The sequence below is a fragment of the Mercenaria mercenaria genome, chromosome 5 (assembly GCF_021730395.1).
Source record: "Mercenaria mercenaria strain notata chromosome 5, MADL_Memer_1, whole genome shotgun sequence".
NCBI classification, from domain to species: Eukaryota; Metazoa; Mollusca; class Bivalvia; order Venerida; family Veneridae; genus Mercenaria; species Mercenaria mercenaria.
The window spans coordinates 28,331,350-28,351,839 of NC_069365.1; the positions used below are offsets into that span (position 1 = coordinate 28,331,350).

The following is a 20,490-nucleotide window of genomic DNA, read 5'->3' on the forward strand; positions in this document are numbered from 1 at the left end:
AGTCAGATTATAAGCATGGACAATGCAGTCATCTGGCAATACCGATTTATTGTCAATTTTCAGGCTTTTGAGGTCATATTTTACACTAGCTTTGCCAATTTCTCTTCTTTGTAGAAAAGAAATCATTTTTCAAAGTGTGCCACGATTTTCTTTCATCTTAATCACCAGACGCTTTTCAAAGAAAGACAACTCTGTATAGACTAAGTAGGTGTAGCACCATTAAAATCTCATCTGATGTGAAGAGTTGAAGACGCGAATTTTTCAAGAACAGGGATAGCAATGTCGGTGTTTCTCTATTTAAATATGTTTGCTTTTTATGTACACTGGCAATATTGTGAGCATACAGAAAGGACAAAATTCCTGCCTTTTTTCAGGTTTTTTGCTCTTTCTTTAAAATTCAAGTACTTTCAAGGCCTTGAAAATGAAATGAAAAATTCAAGGACTTTTCCAGTTTTCCAGGAAGCGTGGGAACCCTGTCTCTAGTTATCTGGCAAAAAAAGTTCTACTGTTCTGGGTCAATGTGACCATGACCTATTAACCTCAAAATCAATATGGGTCATCTGCCGGTCATGATCAACCTCCCTATTGAGTTTCGTGATCCTAGGCCAAAGCGTTCTTGAGTTATCGTCTGGAAACACTTTAACTGTTCCAGATCACTGACTGACCTCAAAATCAATAGGGGTCATCTGCTGGTCATGACCCTTTCATGATCCTAGGCCCAAGAGTTCTTGAGTTATCATCCAGAAACTGTTTAACTGTTCTGGGTCACTGTGACCTTGATCATTGACCTCAAAATCAATAAGGGTCATCTGCTGGTCATGATTAAATTCTCCATTAAGTTTCGTGCTCCTAGACACAAGCGTTCTCCAGTTATCGTCCAGAAATGGTTTAACTATCAACTTTCTTGATCCTAGGCCAAAGTGTTTTTGAGTTATCATCCAGAAACTGATTGCTCTACAGACTGACCAACCAACATCTGCAAAACAATATAACCTTCCTTCGAAGGGGGCATAATAATGAAAATGGTCAGGGACCAGAAGTTGCCACACAGACAGGGACACTGCTTGATCCAGCCATGTTTGTGTGCAAAACTCAAAACCAAACCATGAACAAGAGCTTGTGGAACACTAAAAGCCACCCATCCCCCACCTTGATGCATTCAAACAGAAATTTGGCCACTGTGCACTGAACGTTTGATGTACTGACCAATAATTATTGGTGGTATTATGTGACCTCGATAACAAATGTGATCTTAGACCAAAGCATTCTCTAGCTTTCTGGCAAAAAACATTCTAGTGTTCTGGGTCAATGTGACCTCAAAATAAATAGGGGTCTTCTGCTGTACATGATCAACCTCCCTATTAAGTTTCCTTATCCTAGGCCAAAGCGTTCTCCAGTTACCGTGCGTAAATGGTTTAACTATTCCGGGTCACTGTGACCTTTACCTTTGACCTACTGATCTCAAAACCAATAGGGGTCATCTGCTGGTCATGATCAACCTCCCTATTAAGTTTTGTGATCCTATGCCCAAGCGTTCTCAAGTTATAGTCTGGAAACGGTTTAACTTTACCGGGTCTCTGTGACCTTGACCTTTGATCTCAAAATCATTAGGGGTCACCTGCTGGTCATGGTCAACTTCCCTATTAAGTTTTGTGATCCTAGGCCCAAGCATTCTCAAGTTATCATCTGGAAACAGTTTAACTGTTCGAGGTCTCTGTGACCTTGACCTTTGACCCACTGATCTCAAAATGATTAGGGGTCATCTGCTGGTCATGATCAGCCTCCCTATTATTGTGATCCTAGGCCCAAGCGTTCTCAAGTTATTGTCTGGAAACAGTTTAACTGTTCCAGGTCTCTGTGACCTTTACTTTTGACCTACTGATCTCAAAATCAATAGGGGTCATCTGCTGGTCATGACCAACCTCCTTATCAACTTTCATGATCCTAGGCCCAAGCGCTCTCGAGTTATCATCCGGAAAACAACTGGTCTACAGACCAACCGACCGACTGACATCTGCAAAACAATATACCCCTCCTTTGAAGGGGGACATAATTATGGAGGCCATTTTCTTGGCCAAAGCAAATTTTTTTAATGTTTTTGGCAATAGGTGTTTTGCATTTAGGACACCTCATAGATATAATTTTAGCATTACTGTAATACACAACTGGTACTGAAATTTCATGACCATTATATGTGATAATTAGAGAAATCCTTGATAAATGTGTGAAAATAAGGGATCTTTTTTTGACTAATTGCAATACGATGAATGGCTCAAATCAGTATCAGCTGATTGAAGAACATACAAACTGGTTACTTGATCTACATAAAATATTATGCATAACAAAAATGAAAATTTTACAACATTTTTTACTGTTCAAATTCAATTTATTGTACGAGACTGAGCATTTTATAAAAACAACATTATGACTCAACAATGTCGTATTAAAATAGACTTTAAATTTTCTGTACTCATATTAATACAAAGTGACAGTGAATAAAACTGATTTATAATTAAAATAAAAAACTGGAACATATATATATATATATATATAACTTAGAAGTTTCATTTCCTGGCATTCCAACATTTGTTAACAATCTGTAGTGCACAAACAGCTGTCAGACAAACATTTAACTTTTTTAACTACCCGGTACCTTCTAAAGGTCTCCAAGGGTGAGCAGTATCTTTTTGAATTTTCAAAATATATGTAATAATGTTTATTTAATGTCAAATATGTTTTTTCCTTTGTATAAATCATGGCAAAGTCACAATGGCTTTTGCTAGGTTTACAGCCATGTTAGAGCACACGAAAACTGAACCGTTTGCTTGAAAAAGTGCTATGGAACACGAGAGTAAGGCTAAGGCACTTGGACACTTTTTATATATCCTCTACAGTTGTATATTCTAGACATTGAAAAATGTTGCGATTCACCCTTCAAAATGTTCTACTGTATACAAACCTTGACTAAGACTAGATCTACTAGGTTCTTGTTTAAGTCAGATGTGTATAACATCAAGGAAAAAGGCACAGGCCTTATGCATACATCTAATGTACAATATAAAGCCAAAATGTTGGAAAGTCTACTTATTATCAATATATCTTTAAGTTTTACAACTGACTTCCATTCATCTTGTAGCTTACTATATCCTCTAACTTATTTCATTTTTTTAAACTTTATTAGGGTGTCCATAACTGCAAAATGGTGTAGATAACTGCCTCCACGTCTTTTTGTATGTGTGGTTATCTTATATTCGTACTGCCTTACTGCTGTTGCTATATGGACTATCGGATGATGTGGATGAACAATTAATAACGTTGATAATTTGTTTCAACTAAGATTATCATAAGTAAACAACTTGTTATCCTCCGCCAATGCTCAAGGTGTCAATAACTGTCGACAATGCTCTACATTTTAGAAATGTAACAAAACTTTTGCATGCAAATGTTGCTTTTCTGTTGACAAAGATATCCTGACAATTTTATAACAATCCTTTACAAATAAATCAAGTCTTTATTTTGTCTAAATTTTGGTGTCAAAAATAGCTGAACTTTACAATGGAAAATACCTCGCAAAATTTTATTTTGGACAATAAAATAAATACTAATCAAGGCATTCTGATAATTTAAAGGAGTTCCTATTATCACCCTCGGAGTTTTCTTTAAAATGATATAAAATATCAGTATTTTCTTAAATATCTAAAGATTAATCCGGACAAAACCTTGTTACTGAAAAAGGTGGATCTAACAGTAAGCTGTTCATTACTTTGAGGGAAAACATGGAATTTTGTTTATAATTTCATAGATCATTATATACTGTAACCTTACAATTTGCACACGGAAATGAAGGAGAGATGTTGATACACAATGTGCTCGATATCAGGAGGTAATTGATTATGTACAATGTGAGTGATGTAATGAGGTAAATGGTAATATACAAAGTGTTTGTGTTGTAAACTTAGCATTCTTTTTCACAATAGAACATTTATCTGTACAACTGTGAATATGCCTTCAAAGTGGAAATGTGTTAATGAATAAAGCTTTATGTAAACGAAGCAGATCCCATTACCATAGATACTGAACACTTGCAGTACAAAACTAAAGTATACCTATACTGTGTAAATCAATACAATGACTTTACAACATTCTGTTCATCACTTCTAGTAAATCTGACTAGATGGAATGAAAGGTAGGTAAGTAGAATACAACAGGAAAGATGTCAAATATTTAACAGCCTAAGTAACTGAAATTTCCTGTACAGTTATCCTTTATATACTTCTTTCAGAATGTAACATATAGTAAACTGAGGAGTGGTAAATTATCAATAGTCTATCCAGATTGAGAACCATGCAAGTTTCTTATTTTGCATAAAGTTTTGTACAGTCTCAGGAATCGTGCTTGTATTGGAACTCTGCTATAAGAACTGTATCCTTTTCTTTAAGTCGAGCCACCAACTTTTTGCGATATTTTTCCCGTATTCTGCCAAACTCCATAATGTCTTTTGGTTTCTCATTAAACCAAAATGTATCAAAGTCGAAGAACACATAACCTGAAAAAAAATACAAAACATAAAAAAAAGAGATTAAACTTAAAAACCATTCATCTTTTGCTTTCCCTTAAGAGCTAGCCAACCAAACTGCAAATATTCTAGCAAGTGTATTTGAGACGCAATAAGTGTATCCATGTATATGATTCTTCATACTTCTAGTAAACTGACAAAACATAAAAGCTCTTTATTATACAAGTATACCTATAAATATTCTGTATGAAATATTGCCAGAATTTTAAAAGTCAATAACAAATGACTGTTCTAGATGGAAGTCCAATTCCATGTTTTACCTGTGTTTGGACTACATTCATCTCCTTTTATCAATATTCATGATCAAATCAATAAATAGGTGTGTTTTGAGTTTCTAGTTTTATGCTGCAAAATTTCGAAGAAATAGGAAGTAGTATAAAATGAAAGTGTCATTATAACAACAGCTTGATCTACAATGCATTCCATAAGCCTGAATTTTACCAGTACACACTTGGCATATCACATGTTCAAGGCCACTAGAGCTGAAAACAACATGCCATACCAAGAGGAGGTTATAACAAGATGGTCATGAAGGCACTAGATTGATCATCAGATTTTCACAGCTCAAGTACGACCTTGTCCACCACCTTGGACATCGTGACCTGGGTTATGCCCTTAGCATGTTGTCTGCATGAGGTTAACAAGTGCTACAAATAATGAAAATAATGCCAGGGGTTTAGAAGACATGGACAGGAATTTTAGCTCTTTAACCTTTCACCTCTAAATGTGACCTTGACATTGAATTTAGTAACCCAGGTCATGCGCTTTGTATGTTACTTTGACAAGGTAAACAAATGATAGTTTTAGAGTGTGTGTGTTGGGAAGGGTGGGGTGGGGGTGTAGTCATCTATGTCTAAACTTCATGGGCCTAATCATACAAGATGTGGATGATGGTATGGGTTTGTAATATGAAATTTCATATTTTACTTAAAAGAACACTGAAAGACCACATTCAGTGAGTAAACAAAATGATTAATCAAATTATTATAGAAGGAATATTAGCAATAGATGCAACACATATACTTACAGTAAACCTCGTGGAAATCTTCGATGGTTGGTTTGCTGGATTTATTGTTGTAATAGTGAGTTCTCAGGTTACCATGTTTCAGTAATGTATATACCAGCTCCGTCAGGTTTATACCAACTATTGCAAATGAATACCTTAAATGAACAGATATTACTGTTATACTGATTATCCACACATTCATGCACAACTAACAAGCTTTATACTAGTATTAGTAAATTTATACATTCCAAATGACAATGAGACTCTAAATTGTTTTTTTGTACTTTTAGCATGTGTAAATGTTGTGTTCTGCTCAACCTGGGGCTAGAGGGCGTGGACGGTAGCATGCATTTCCACTACCGTCCATGAACAGGCTCAATCAAACTGAGCCTGCAACATCTTTGTTTTTGTTGTGTTGAGCGACTTGTGGAGTTTCCACTTTTTCTATTTGATAAATGATCTCAAATCTCAACTGAAAATAACTAAAAGCAACACTAGCATTTACAATCCAAAACTGACCACTAACTCTCACTAGTTTCATAATCATTAACATACTGTAAAGTAACAAGCCTGGATGACTTCCTCACATGAAGTATTCAATGCCGAAGGAGGCTCGAACCCACATTAGGGAGGGGCAAGTGATTTGAAGTTGGCAACCTTAAGCACTCGGACATAGAGGCCCCTACCAAACAAACTTTTGTGACAGACAGACAACAGACTGAATAAAATCAATGTATATTCCTAAATTTATGTGAGAAAGACATATTTCGCCCATGGTATCTGCATAGTTACAACGAACAGGGAAAATATTGAAAATGTGTACATCATTTTCTAAACTTACCCAAAATATTGATTGTGAGATTTGGATAGCAAAGATCTGGCTTCTGCTGTATACTTTGTTGAAAAATACCTGAATTTGAAATGAAAAACAATGGCAGCCCCTTACACATGGTTAAATATGTGTTTTCTTAAATGAATACAAATAATTTTGCTCGACTTCCAAAGACTGCAGTGGATAAAAGAGAAAAAAATCTTTCCAGAATAAACTTTAAAATGGAAGACTTTGAAAAGTGTAACTTTTTTTTGTTGGGTTTAACATCGCACCAACACAATTATAAGTCATATGGCGACTTTCCAGCTTTGATTGTGAAGACCCCGGGTGCCCCTCCTGGGCTCCATGCATTATTTCATCACGAACGGGCACCTGGGTAGAACCACTGACCTTCCGTAAGCCAGCTGGATGGCTTCCTCACATGAAAAATTTAACGTCTCAAGTGAGGCTCGAACCCACATCAGTGAGGGGCAAGTGATTTGAAGTCAGCGACCTTAACCACTTGGCCACGTAGGTACCCGAAAAGTACAATATTACCAGTATCGATATAATATGTGGCTGAACAATTTAAAAGAAACATAACAAATCAAAGATAAAAACTTGGATGATTTCTTACAATAGTTGATCTAGACCCAGTTGTCCCATGCCACGGAAATCAGTCTGTGGATCTTCACCCTGGAAGCCAATCTGAGACCACTGGGAACATGTTCTTGATGTCAACTTTTCACCATCTGTCAGGATATTCCATAACTACAACACATTTTCAATATTTAGAATTTCTTCTTCAATGCATCAGACAGGCTTTTACTATCCAAAGTCGAAACAAAAAGTTTGTCTTTAAAGAATTTCTTGCCAGAATCTGCTAAAACAATTTTATATGATAAAGGTAAAACACTATGTCTAAGTAATCTCGAGGTCAATTTACCTTCATCAGTTTATCTTCGTGATCGGAGTTTTCACTGGAATATTTCACCTGTCTTACAGTCTCTACTTCATGCTGCAGCCTTACATACCCATTTATCTGTGTTAAACTTTGCCGAAATATATGCTCAAATCTGAAATGTGAGTAACATTTGAAATTAAGCAGAAGTTAGGCAGATTTTAACCATGAGATTACGATAAGGTACATAATTATTTAGAAAGGCAAATTTAAGCAAAAAGATCCCAGTATGGATACATCATCTATTCTTTTTTTTTCATAACATTTGCTCTTTATTGGTCCAAGAGTGGTCTTAAATAAAGTAGCAAACCTCAAGCTTGTAACTTTATGTACAGATTTTTACATAATACGTTTTGTTACTTATGACAATCAAATCTCTAGCTGATAAATCCTGCAAATATGAAAACATTCATGAAAACCTTATACCTGTAAAATACAGACATTTTTTGGCAACATCTTATCCGATTTCATTACATACAATTTAGCACAGATTTTTCATGAAAAGATTTCAAGACTGAACACTGAATTACAAACAGTTAAATGATAATTACTGACAAACTGAAAGACATTAGAAGTGTACACCACTTGAATGATATTTTACATGTCAACTAAATGTAAGGACAGTGACATACTGCGAGTGTACTTCCGGCAATATAAATTTTGTTTTCATCACCAAGACAACCGCTGCCTCTATGTTAGTATCTGTCTCTTTTACAAGCCGTTTCAACTCATGATGGCTGGAATGCTTTAAACTGTACTCTACAAAGACATTTTACACACAATTAGAAAATATTTGCAGTCATACCTTTAGAGACTGGGTCCTAGAATATACATGTAGTACACACTTACTGAATCACTTGCCAGTCAATAGTCAAATTTATTGCCTGAGGTCAGAAAGTGTTTTAATACATGACATCAGAAATGAATTTTTATAACTTTTTCCTCAAGTTTTAATCTAAGACCAGCAAAATTTAGTGTTGAACTATAGACCAGCCTATAGCACAAACTATAGACTGGTGAGTTATAGAAGACCCCTGAAATACAGTATACACTTACTGAATAGGTCTGCCAGTCAAACATTTTTGACTATCGACCAGCAACTCCTTCTGTATGTGTTTTATAAATACATGTAAATCTAAATTAACTATTTTTTTTTAACTTTTGACTTTAACAAAATATGGTGTGTTGAACTTTAAATTGGTCATATAGCACAAACCAAGGACTGGCTATTTATAGAAGGAGTCCTGATATGCAGCATTGATTGTTTCTGACAATAATCTGTGGCACAGTTGCATCCTGGTTTTAAAAAAATAAATTAAATTTGAGACAGCTGGAGTTTGATCGATTTATTTCAGTATCTAAATTTATGTAAATATGGTTACAGACATTTAAAATTCAATATTTACCCATGAGTAATGGACTATAACAAGAATCCTAATTAATGGTAGGCATATTAACAACATTTTGTGAAATATTCCCTTTCATCAGATTTTGTTTAGTTAACTACACTATAATTTTATATACCGTTACTGTTATGCATTTTTTAAATAATGAAAGAATAATACATTACCTACATATTTGGTCCTAGCAGCTCCATTCGGGTACTGGTATACTATACGGAGAAGCTCACATTTACCGGTCACCCTGCGGATAATCCACTTGAACATGGGTCTGAGGTAGATATACAGAGTAGCAACCAGGCTAGCCCATAGTGCTTGCAACATTGGAATGTACTCTTGTTCAAAACAGTTTAAGACCACCTTGATCTTTTACCTGAAATAAATGAAACAGGTTCAGACTTTTTGTACACAGGTTGATCTAAGAGATGATGCTCTTTATTTCAAATTTCAGCAGGCACACAATGGAGCATGCATGGTTGAGTGAGATTCTCTCAAAAATAATACAGACATAAATTGTGCCAGCAGACATTTTAATCAAAGAAACCTACCAGGTACTCCATTACAGGTGGTCACTAACAATTCAGTCAGGTAATTGTTTTTTTAGAAACCTTAATCTGACCATTTACACTTATTTATGTTCATTGGGAAGAACTTTCGTTACATATTAAATGAAAGAGTTACAACTGTTTTGTGTTCAACTGCCGACATATAGTATTGAATCTGTAGCTTATTATTTGACCAATGATGCCAGTTTTAATAGCTGAAAACAAGTCTCCCTTGCAAGCTTATTTTCTGTTGAAATATAGCTATACATATATAGCTATACATAACTAATGTAATTTGTATTGTATTGTTCTGAACCATACCATTTTTCCATCACTGTACATACACAATTCTGTCTGACTAGTCAAATGATCAATTTCCGTAAATTAAATGCATAATTTTAGCCCACAAGCTTATTTTTAGCACACAACTTGCAAAAGGACTATAATAAAAACATAAATAAATGTATAGTATACACAACATGTTAAGTATGTCTACTAGGTTAGGAATGTCCACTAGTATGTGATAATGCAGAAAGATTGTTTGGTAACGGAGCTAGCTTTTTGAACAGAAACATAGAAACAGATGTAAATGATGACTTTTTTGTTCTGCTTATCAAGCATGTGCTGAAAAAGTAATCCCCAAGGAGACAGTTTGTACATCATACAACATGCAAAGGCCTTTATATAAAGATGTTGACAGAACTGTACAAAGATTTTAAACAGGCAAAAAAACATTTCACAGCTGTCAGAAAGTGAAACAAAGGCAGTTGTGCAACCCAAATTTAAATGTGACAACACTCTAGCAGTTTCATACCATGAAACGTATGCAGTGATGAAAGAACAGTATGGAAAAGGATTCTTAGATAATAGATATAAAACAAAGCAATCCTAAGTGGAAAATTAAGACAGAAAATAAATGATCTAGAAAGAACTTGAAGAGAAAAACAATATATTAGTGAAGGATTATGAAAATGAATATGAGTGGGAAAATGCAACAATTTCTATCCCTGAAGTACCAGCAGCTATTAAAGAAGCCTCTAGTAGTACTAGTAGTGCTCCAGACCCCCTGAAAAAATATATACAATAATGCTGAAAAATGGAGGTACAGTACCTCCATTGATGTAATATATTCTCCAAAAAAGCTGGAGTGAAGAAACACTTCCAAAAGCATTTACAACAGACCATAATTTGATAAAGTGATACTCCCCACACCAGGAAAAGGCAATTTCAACATGATGCAATCATATCTTCTAATGGAAGGAATCATGAAGGATAGACTTACTTCGACAACAGAAGTGTATGGAGGTATTGCAGCAATGCTATATGCATATAGAAAAAACAAGTCTTGCACATAGACTGAACTGCAAATTGTTAATTTGGTAGAAGATGTATAAAACAAAGATGAAAAGACAGCATTAGTACTGATAAACTATGAGTAAAATTGTTTCTAAAGAGTATGGATGTTCGGCCTTATAAAGAAAGTCCAAAAATCAGGAGTGAAGGGCAGAATGTGGCTGTACTTCAAGAACTTACTTAACAGTCAGACATTACTACATTAAAGTAATAACAATTATACTGCAGAAGAAATGACATCCAAGGTTGGAATCTCACAGGGATCTGTTTTAACAGTTCTTTGAAAATGGTGAGTTTTTAAAGGTGCTGAACTGTCCTAAAATGTGTCCCCTTTATGCAGCCCTTTTCCAGAATGTATATTATATTGATAAACTGACAGTAGTTGTGTACAGTAATCAGGGTTGGCCGGTATTTCCCAGGGGCAGGATATCCCATTGGTATTTATCAGGAATTCCCGTACTGGAAAATACTCCTAAAATTGCAAAAAGTGGGAAATACTGGGAAATAGGGCAAAAATTACTCCAAATTTTAAGGAAAATGCTGTTTTTTGTGACAAAAACAAAAAATATCTGAGTGATAATATATATTTAAATGAAAACCTGCATGAGAAAAATACTGCACAAGTACTTAGTACATACGTATATAAAACATAGTTCACTGTTGAGAAATGGACTTCGAATTTTACACAGTTCAACAATCATAAGACTCAGAGACACATAAAACATTCATGCAGGTTGCATTTTCACTACCAAATGGTTAAATCATGTCTAAACTAAAATTGTGTATTTGAATTTTACTACATGTATAAAGCGTAACTGATTAGATGTAAGGGCTGAATTTCATGTTTTCTTGAATTGATTTCATCTTTCAGTTAAAATGACCATAATAATGTATTGTAATATTTATTTTGAGTCAGAAAGACTATAAAAATGAACATAATATTTTAGATGCTTTTCCAACCACCTGTGATAGTAGTATTTAATAGTATCAACATAAAAAAGTATGATAAGCTGTGAAAGAGAATAAAAGTACGAATGATCTGAGTTATATTAATAGCAGCTTAGTGAAACAAATCTTCAATTATTCAAATGATAATAATATAATTATGTGCTAAATAACAAGCAATAGGCATAGTAAGACATTCATTATAGCTACTTAAAAATTTTCCAGAAAAATTGAATTTTGTTACGAATTATAGAAATAACACAAACAGGTGCTATTAAGTTGAGGCATTGTGTATTATTGTCATTGATCCCTACCAACTAATAATGTATTGTGTCGACTTCTCACCTTAATGTTATTGACACTGGATTGGTATGATGGGATTATAAAAATAATCTACATACTGTTGATCATACTGTTTTAGAGGCCACATATGAATAAATACATAATAAATATAAACGTTTCTGACGGCCCTTTTCTTCAGTGTTCTCCCAAATTTTTATCAGCAACAACTTTCGTATACGTGTTGTACCATTCACAGACGTCTTACTCATATAAACTCATAGTCACCATAATGTCTCAAAGTCACTGATAGCAACTGGCATTAAATTTTATTGACTGACCCACCCAATCTTTGTTTGTTCAGTCATGATTTAAATGCATTTACTGAGGGTGCTAAACTACTGAATCAGGTAGTTCATTCCTGGTATCAATTACTCTTTGACTGAAAACACTTTTTTTTCATTTCAGTGTTAGCTATCTCTTAAATATAATTTATACTGGTTACCCCTATTTCTGTTATGACCTATCAAGGAGAAAAACTTTTCACTTTTAGCGGAGGATCTTGAACACCTGTCTCCCCTAAGCCTCCTATATTCCAGAGTAGGTAAACCTAGCAACCTAATCTTTCACAATATTCCATATTACCTAAATCTGCTAAAAGCCTAGTTGCCCTTCTCTGGACATTTTCTACGGCAATCTGATCTTTTTTCAATCTTGGATTCCATACAACAGACGCATATTCCAAATGTGGCCTGATCAGTGCCTTATACAGAGACAAAAACATGTCTGTATCCATATATGTGAAAGTCCTGAATATGAGACAAGTAAATTCCTATTTGCCTTATTCACCTTTCCATTGATATGAATTGGTTTCTTCATATATATCTGCATCAAAAACAACTCCAAGATCTTTCTCACTCTATACCTGACTGATCTCAACAATCTGGTTGTTATTAATATTCATGTGAAAGGTGTCAGTAATTTCCCTCTTCCCAGATGCTTACACTTCTTACTATTAAATACCATTTGTCATTTTTGTGCCCATTCCCATGCACTAAACACACTATCCTGGAGTACCAACTCTTGCTCTATCTAGTATAGCTTATGTAAAGGATAAGATATTTTGATCTGAATCATATTTCCCAGTATCTCCTGCCGCTTTAATAACAACCTAGCCTTACTCACTTGGCTTATCTGGATGACTTATTTTAAGATCCGATATTTTATAGTTGTCATCCCTCTAAGCATTACCCATATCTGCAATTTACTGTTTTGAAAACAAAGATATAAAAAAAAATCATAATATACTGGTCAGACTTACTCGCTCCAATAAATTAAACACTAATATTAATGTAGAAACTTCAAATGGGTTGAATTCAACTCATAATTTTCAATAACAGACTTAAATCTTTACAAATATGATGTGAACATGTACCCCAACCCGGTTTCAATACACAGCGGACTGCCGATGACACTAGATTGCAGAAACAAAACTCAAAATAAACATTTCATTGGCGATTTCCTACCAGAAATATGCAGAAAAGGTTTGGATATGACGCAACAGCGACTGTCAGATTTTATAAAGATGTCCCGAAACATCCTATTATTTGGACTAATGCCAATGGTGAGAGTAATTTACAAGTTTTATATGCTGCTCAGTTTTCATGTGTCAACAACCTTTTCTTTCTATGATCTGGTGTTGTTTGAATTCTTTCTCAAAATGAAAGGCCAACACAAACTTTGGCCAAAGACTGCAATTTAGATCTATATCTCTCCGGCCTGCACTTCATAAAATAATATGTATTAAAGTCACTGTTTCGGTACATGTAACTGGGCCATACATGTTCTACTGCACGTTGGGAAGAATAACCAGGAGCTGTGAGTGTGTTACCTGTGAGCTGTCAAAAATGTTGTTACTTACACGGCGTGTTGATAAAACGGAAAGAAATAAAGAAAGTAAATTCATGTCATGTTTTGATTGGTCAGCGTTTCCACAGAAACCAAACAGATATGTTCAATGTTAGGGTCATTTGGGGAGCTATTGCGGTATGAAAATATAATTGCTTTTCATATTGAAAGAAACCTAACTTCCTTTCTTTCATAAAGTCAATCAATTCCTTCTGTAACGCCTTTTCTAACGCTCAAAACAATGTAGGTCAGGAGGACATTAGAAACCATTCAGCCAATAGAAATCATTGTAGCAAATCGAATTTGCTTAAGACCTTTAATAAAGTCGCATATTCGTACACATTTATAATAATTTTATACCATTTGAGTTATTTCTTGAAATAACTGAAAGAAATATAGTTTCAGAATTTGGATATAAATATTTTTCAAGTCTATACTTTTATTTAGAATGTAGATATTTGCAATTTTAATTTTCGTTTTGTTTGTAAATATAAAAAAGACAGCATGGCGCGGATAAAGCGAAAAGAAATGTCAAAACATTTTACTATTTTATTCCTATTCTTTCAAACCCTGTGTCATATATGTCACAGTCTGGAAACAGTAGAAAGTCACAATCAAGGTGAGAACATATTTTTAGGTCACAGTATTACATAGATATGAAAATAACAACAATCATATTTTGTGTTGATTTTCTTGTCAATTTGTGCTAGATTTACGTGAAGTCATGACCTAATATATTTTTGACATCACAGATTCAACAAAAGCTTGTTTTGGTCATATATCAAAATGAAAAACATCTGGACATATTGTAATAAACTTCTGTTGAAAGAATTCTTGACCCATACAATAATACTGAACTGTGTTTGTGTATACATGACATGTCTAAGTGTCTTGGATACAAATGTGTTAAAATGATGAAACCAGCTGTTTAGATCAGCTGGTTTAGATGTTTCAGTGACAATGAGGTTAACTGTACATTATCATAATGTAGAGTGAATTGTGCTGTAACTGGTAAAACCTCTAGTAATACAAGTGTACTCAGTAGTGGCAATGTCTCTGCACTATTCCTGTAAAGTATTTTGAATTATCCACACAGAAATTTATACCGCATGACCATTATTTTTCTTCACATACAGGGCTTGACAAATCCGCTTGTCTGCTCTTAAGTACAAGTAGGAATCTCCTGCGAGCAAGTGGAACTTGCTGTAGTACTCATCCTGCACGGCAAGTTTGATTTAAAAAAACAAACATAAATATATATTAAACAAATTAAAACTGAGCTTTGCAGAAGCAGGATAGCTAATACATCTAAAACTAAAGTTGCTTTGTTGTTTGCAGTGTTCACGAAAGATCCTGATAATTTACAGGACAGTCGGTCTGGTAAACATGATTTTTTTACAGGACCGGATAATATTTTACCAGAAGGAATTCTTTTTAATAAATTTGATATCTGATTTTTAAAACTGGTATTTATACATAGTGTATATAGACAGCATTACACAAATTACACCCCTTAAGTTAATTGAAACAGATTTCAGACATTAAGTTTTCAGGCTGTAAAAAGTGTCCCCATACTTGGATTCATTGTAACTGTTGTTATATTTACTGGTCCTTTGGTATCATGAAATCCATTCAACATATGTGTAATAGAGTCCCGCTTAAGCCGGTGCTAGGGGGCGTGAGAGGTGTTGCACATTTCATTACCTCTCATGAACAGACTCAATCAAACCGAGCTGCTGTTTAATTCTTCTTGGTTGCATTCTGCTTCCAAAGGATCTTTTTACAGATTTTTTTCATATTCATTTTCTATATATCATCGCTGTCTTTTCTCCCACAAGTCTATTGTTTGCAAAGTGTCACAATGTTGACATTGAAAGAGAAAGATGACCTCAGAATTTCTGTGAATTCCCGTCTGGTTCCCGCATACAAAAATCAAGTACCATCCATGATCAGTCGGAACAACGCATCCAATGATAACGCGCTTTCTTAGAATTGTTGTGAAGTTGTGAGGGGTTTCCACTGTTTCTATTTTAAGAACCATTCAAACAAGTGCTTACTGAAATATAGTTTGACAACATTTTTTCTGGATTCCATGTTACAATAATAATGAAAGTAAGGTGTTTTTTGTTCAAACTTTAGCGAAAGCCTGGAGCACGGGTACTAAACAGTGCCTGCGGCACTGCCTGTGCCGACGAGGATTGAAGGCACTTCGCTTCCTGTACCACAGGTACTTCGTCAATGTTTACAAAACGAGCGAGATCGGTGAGTGATTTTTGTCATTTTTATCATTTTGTAACTGCATGAAGCATTTTTTTCAAAAATCGGGGAATGTAGCGGGGTGTAAATGTATCTTATCTACATAGACATGCTTAAATTTGTGGCAAAAGATCAATTTCCTAGAAACGTAAGGACAAATAAGTTTGGAATGAAACGTGATTTTTTTCACATCAGTGACTGTTTAGACTCATTTCTTTTCGCTGACCAAAACGTTGCCGTCTTTGCCGTCGTAAATCATATTTATAAATGACATGTGATCTGCTAAAACATAAAATTTGTCCAGAAAATTCCGAATTTGAACGTTATGCCAATTTTGAAAAAGTGCCGCAGGCATTTCGACGATGCCGCAGCCCCTTCGAGGTGCCGCAGGCACTTCTAAAAGTTTCATAAATTTGGCCCATAACTAACCAAATCTCAAATAACTCGCATTCGTACGATTATATTTTATATTCACAAATATAAAAAAGTATAGCAATCGGTTTGTCTTCGCGGGTAATCTTAAACTCTAGTACGCGATTGTTCCGGTCAGTTGATTTCCCAAACAGTATGCCTTTTGAAAATTGCCTTCTCTGTCCGTCCTATGCTGCCCGATATGTTATTCTTTTTTTCAAAGTTTTGTTTGCAGGAAACGAATAGGTTTTTACGTACATGTAAAAATTCTCCCGTTTGATCGTTTATGAGCTATACTTATTAAGTTCTCCATTTTTCTGAAAACATTTTTACAATATATATATATATATATATTTTTTTTTTTGTAGATATACTTAATATTTCCAGGAAACGTTAGGCTATTAAAATAACTACAGAAAATTTCAACATCAATATAGTTTCTGATTTTATACCGAAATAACTGTCTAGCTAGTAAATGTTAGCTGTCCACAATGGGCTCTTACACAAATGGTATCGAGATTATAATGTGAATCATCGCAATAATATTTACAGGAAACTTCTGACTATTGAGACTCTTATTAGAAAACTTCGCTTTTTCTTGATAATTTCTTGAAGTATCGCGACAGCTACCTACCTATCTCATGGCAGAGGTTATAATGCAGTAATTCGGTCAAAAATGTGCTTCCGTGATGTAGTCGGAAGAAGTCTCTAGTAAATAGATCCTAATTTTTCCATTTTTCGCGCATTTGCGCGTAAATTGGGAGCCAAATGAGCATTATTTAACTCGTGGAATGAATTTTAAATAATATAGGACACTTTTCATGCTAATACTCGCATGTTTTCGAGTTGTTTTACGTGAAAACAAAGTAGGGTTTTTATTCTGCTGACCGCTTTCTGAAATGCGGCAATATGAGGGTACCTGACTTCAGTTGACTTGCATTTCACTGCATACTATTAAACATCCCTTTTTCTTTTCGTTTACTTGAAGGAAATGTACGGGTATCTTGTGGAAAATAGGTCTACGACGGAGTGAAAATCTAGAAACTGTAACAAAATTGTTCTGAAGTAGCTGAATTTTATCTGAAAATTTTTATTGGTATATAGCCTATACCACCATAATGGATTGATATTTAAAGCCTTACAAAGGTTTGGTTCCTTTTATTTTACAACTATGAAGTCAATTTACTACAGTATCATGGGGGCATTTAGTTTCTGCCCTTCTATTTCTCTGTTCTTCCATTTGTCTAGTTTCGGCCAAATTATGTGCGCGGCGATACTTTTTGAAAGTGCCTGCGGCACCTCGAAGGGGCTGCGGCATCGTCGAAATGCCTGCGGCACCTTTCCAAAATTGGCATAATGTTCAAATTCGGAATTTTCTGGACAAATTTTATGTTTTAGCAGATCACATGTCATTTATAAATATAATTTACGACGGCAGAGACGACATCGTTTGGGTCAGCGAAAAGAAATCGAGTCTAAACAGTCACTGATGTGAAAAAATCACGTTTCATTCCCAACTTACTTGTCCTTACGTTTCTAGGAAATTGATCTTTTGCCACAAATTTTAGCACGGATATGTAGATAACATACATCTACACCCCGCTACATTCCCCGATTTTTGAAAAAAATGGTTCATGCAGTAACAAAATGACAAAAATGACAAAAATCACTCACCGGTCCCGCTCGTTTTGTAAACATTGACGAAGTACCTGCGGTACAGGAAGCGAAGTGCCTTCAATTCTCGTCGGCACAGTCAGTACCGCAGGCACTGTTTAGTACCCGTGTGGAGGACTTTCTTCTTATTTTATCATATTGACCTGCAATTTTTTTCGGACACTCGGTCTTGTGAACTTGATATATCGCGGCGGACCAGATCAAACGATGAGGATGTCCGACGGCTTTTGCAACCTCTGGTTTGCAACTGTAAAATCTGTCCAGGGCTCACAGTTACAGTACAACATAATGTTTGCATTAGCTGGACAGTGGACACTCGATAGTCCACAACAAGATTCTGGTGTGTATTGTTTTTAATAAACATTAAAATAGACGCGGTCTGTAAAAATCGAATTGCAGGACATGTGCAAACTGTAGCAGGACAAGTGAAAATTCTAGGCAGCTGGTCCGAGTTGCTTGAATAAGAGAATATGTTGAGCCCTCTCAGAGCTCAACTTTAAGGACAGCCCTATTGCCCAGGGCAGGTAAAAGTGGAGTCAGGCAGGCAAAAAATCATACTCAGTTGCCCATATATGATACATCCCAAGAAATACTTCTCAGAAAGTCATGTATGACTGTTTTTCTTGCTATACTGTATTGCTATTATCTCATCACATCACATATAAAATTATATTGAGACACCCCAAAATTGGGTTCAGCCAAGTAAAAATAAAGTTGAAGTTGCCCTACGGGCAAGTGCTCTGCAGAGTTAAAGTTGAGCCTTGCCTGTTATATAAACTGAATTATTCAGATGAGGTAAAAAATACTTGCTTAGAAATGTATGTTTTGTCTTACAAGTCAACACATTTACTTTGACGGTTCACATCTTATTTTTGTAGAAAATATCAAACTTTTTTCCAAGATTAGTTTTCTTTTACTTTATTTTAGTTGTATATCTAACCAGTAGATACTCACACTAATGAAAAATGATTATGTTATATCTTTCTGTAAAATATAGCAGGTTTTTTATACCCCCACATTTATGTGGGGGCATATAGCGTTTCTGCTGTCCGTACCTCTGAATGTCCGTATGTCCCGAAATCTTGTGTGCTTCTCCCAGACTATTAGCCTGATTTGCTTCGAACTTTCACAAATGAACAATCATTTAGGGTTAAAATTAATTCAATTTAATAAAATTAATTCAATTCTAGTCCAATCAATTAGTTGGACTAGATGTGCAGATGACCATAAAGGAAGGAACTTTTGCTGTGACTAGTTTTACTACAGTTATGGCCCTTTGATAGTTTTGCTATATAGAGTATAGAGAAATATCTTGCGTGTCCAACTCCTCAAACACTGGATATGCTTGAATGAAAGTTTCACAGATGAAGGACCTTGATGCGAAGATGACCATAAATAATGGTCTTTCTTCTGTGGCTATTTTTTCTAGAATTATGGCTCATTCTTAATTTCACAAAATAGGCCATAGTGAAGAACTTTGGTGTGTTCAACTCCTCATACACATTTTGAAGGTCCTGGAATGGATTCAAAGTTGCTCAGCAATCTGACTAAAATACATCTCCAGTTAAGCTACGTTTAGGATCTGAAGATGTGCTATTGATAGCCTCGTTCTGACTACCCTTCCGCTAGCCAATCAGAGCCTTGCTTGCAACATTTTGAAAGTGAAAGTAGAAGTTTAAAAAATCTGAATTTAGCCTTGATTTTTTCGTATTTACAATTCTTATGACGACCACATTGCGACTACGCCCTTGTGTTTCGAGTGAAATCATGTCACGGTACGGACTTGGTCACGTAAGGTGTCAGACAGCCAGTTAGCTCAGTCGGTAGAGCACTCGCCCTGTAAGCGGGGGGTTCCGGGTTCGAGCCCCGGACTGACTGCACATTTTTCTAACCCTTTGACATTCAGCGCTGATGGTTCAGCCAAATGTTTGTTGAAACGAGTTGTCTGATTGGTTCAAATAAAAATAGATTTGCGAAAATAGAAATAGCAATTTCGGAAATCCAAATATACAGGAAGGTGAAATTCAGTGTGAATGGGTCATCCTCAGATCTTTGTTTAGAAGATCAAGTACTTTAGTCTGATTGAGTTGCTCAGATGCACAACCTTATCTGAATACAATTTGCTTCGAAGGTTTAGTTGAACATCCTTCATGTGTACTGCTAATTAGAGGATGGGGCAGTATGTGGGGGCATCTGTGTCCTATTGACACAATTCTTGTTTAATTTTGACAACTCTGCTTTCAATTACATTTTGCAATTTTGCAGTTGTTAAAAATGTATTTATGTTTTGAAATATTTTCCACACCTAGAGTAACTGGAGAATTATGTTTCACAAACATAATAAAAACATTTTTCCAAAAAAAAA

At 35.2% G+C, this 20,490-nt stretch overlaps 1 protein-coding gene and 1 long non-coding RNA gene across 3 annotated transcripts in view; one reads left to right on the forward strand and one right to left on the reverse strand.

Annotated features, from left to right (window-relative positions):
* Positions 1 to 2,364: 2,364 nt before the first annotated feature.
* LOC123556717 (ELMO domain-containing protein 2-like) lies at positions 2,365 to 13,881 on the reverse strand. Of its 2 annotated transcripts, none has more exons than XM_053543027.1 (8): positions 13,768 to 13,881; positions 8,925 to 9,127; positions 7,987 to 8,113; positions 7,340 to 7,469; positions 7,031 to 7,164; positions 6,424 to 6,492; positions 5,604 to 5,737; positions 2,365 to 4,546 (listed from the first exon to the last, which is right to left on the reverse strand). In XM_053543027.1, the coding sequence occupies exons 2-8, from the start codon at positions 9,076 to 9,078 to the stop codon at positions 4,383 to 4,385; spliced, it is 912 nt and encodes a 303-aa protein (XP_053399002.1). In that variant the 5' UTR covers positions 9,079 to 9,127; positions 13,768 to 13,881; the 3' UTR covers positions 2,365 to 4,382. The 2 variants fall into 2 exon arrangements, with proteins under 2 accessions (XP_053399002.1, XP_045203580.2); XM_045347645.2 differs by lacking the exon at positions 13,768 to 13,881 and adding an exon at positions 13,554 to 13,724.
* Positions 13,882 to 14,088: 207 nt separating this feature from the next.
* LOC128556948 (uncharacterized) overlaps positions 14,089 to 20,490 on the forward strand; it is a 28,703-nt gene continuing 22,301 nt past the window's right edge. The window contains exon 1 of the long non-coding RNA XR_008370931.1: positions 14,089 to 14,403. This is a non-coding gene — a long non-coding RNA (uncharacterized LOC128556948). The remainder of the gene's footprint in view (positions 14,404 to 20,490) is intronic.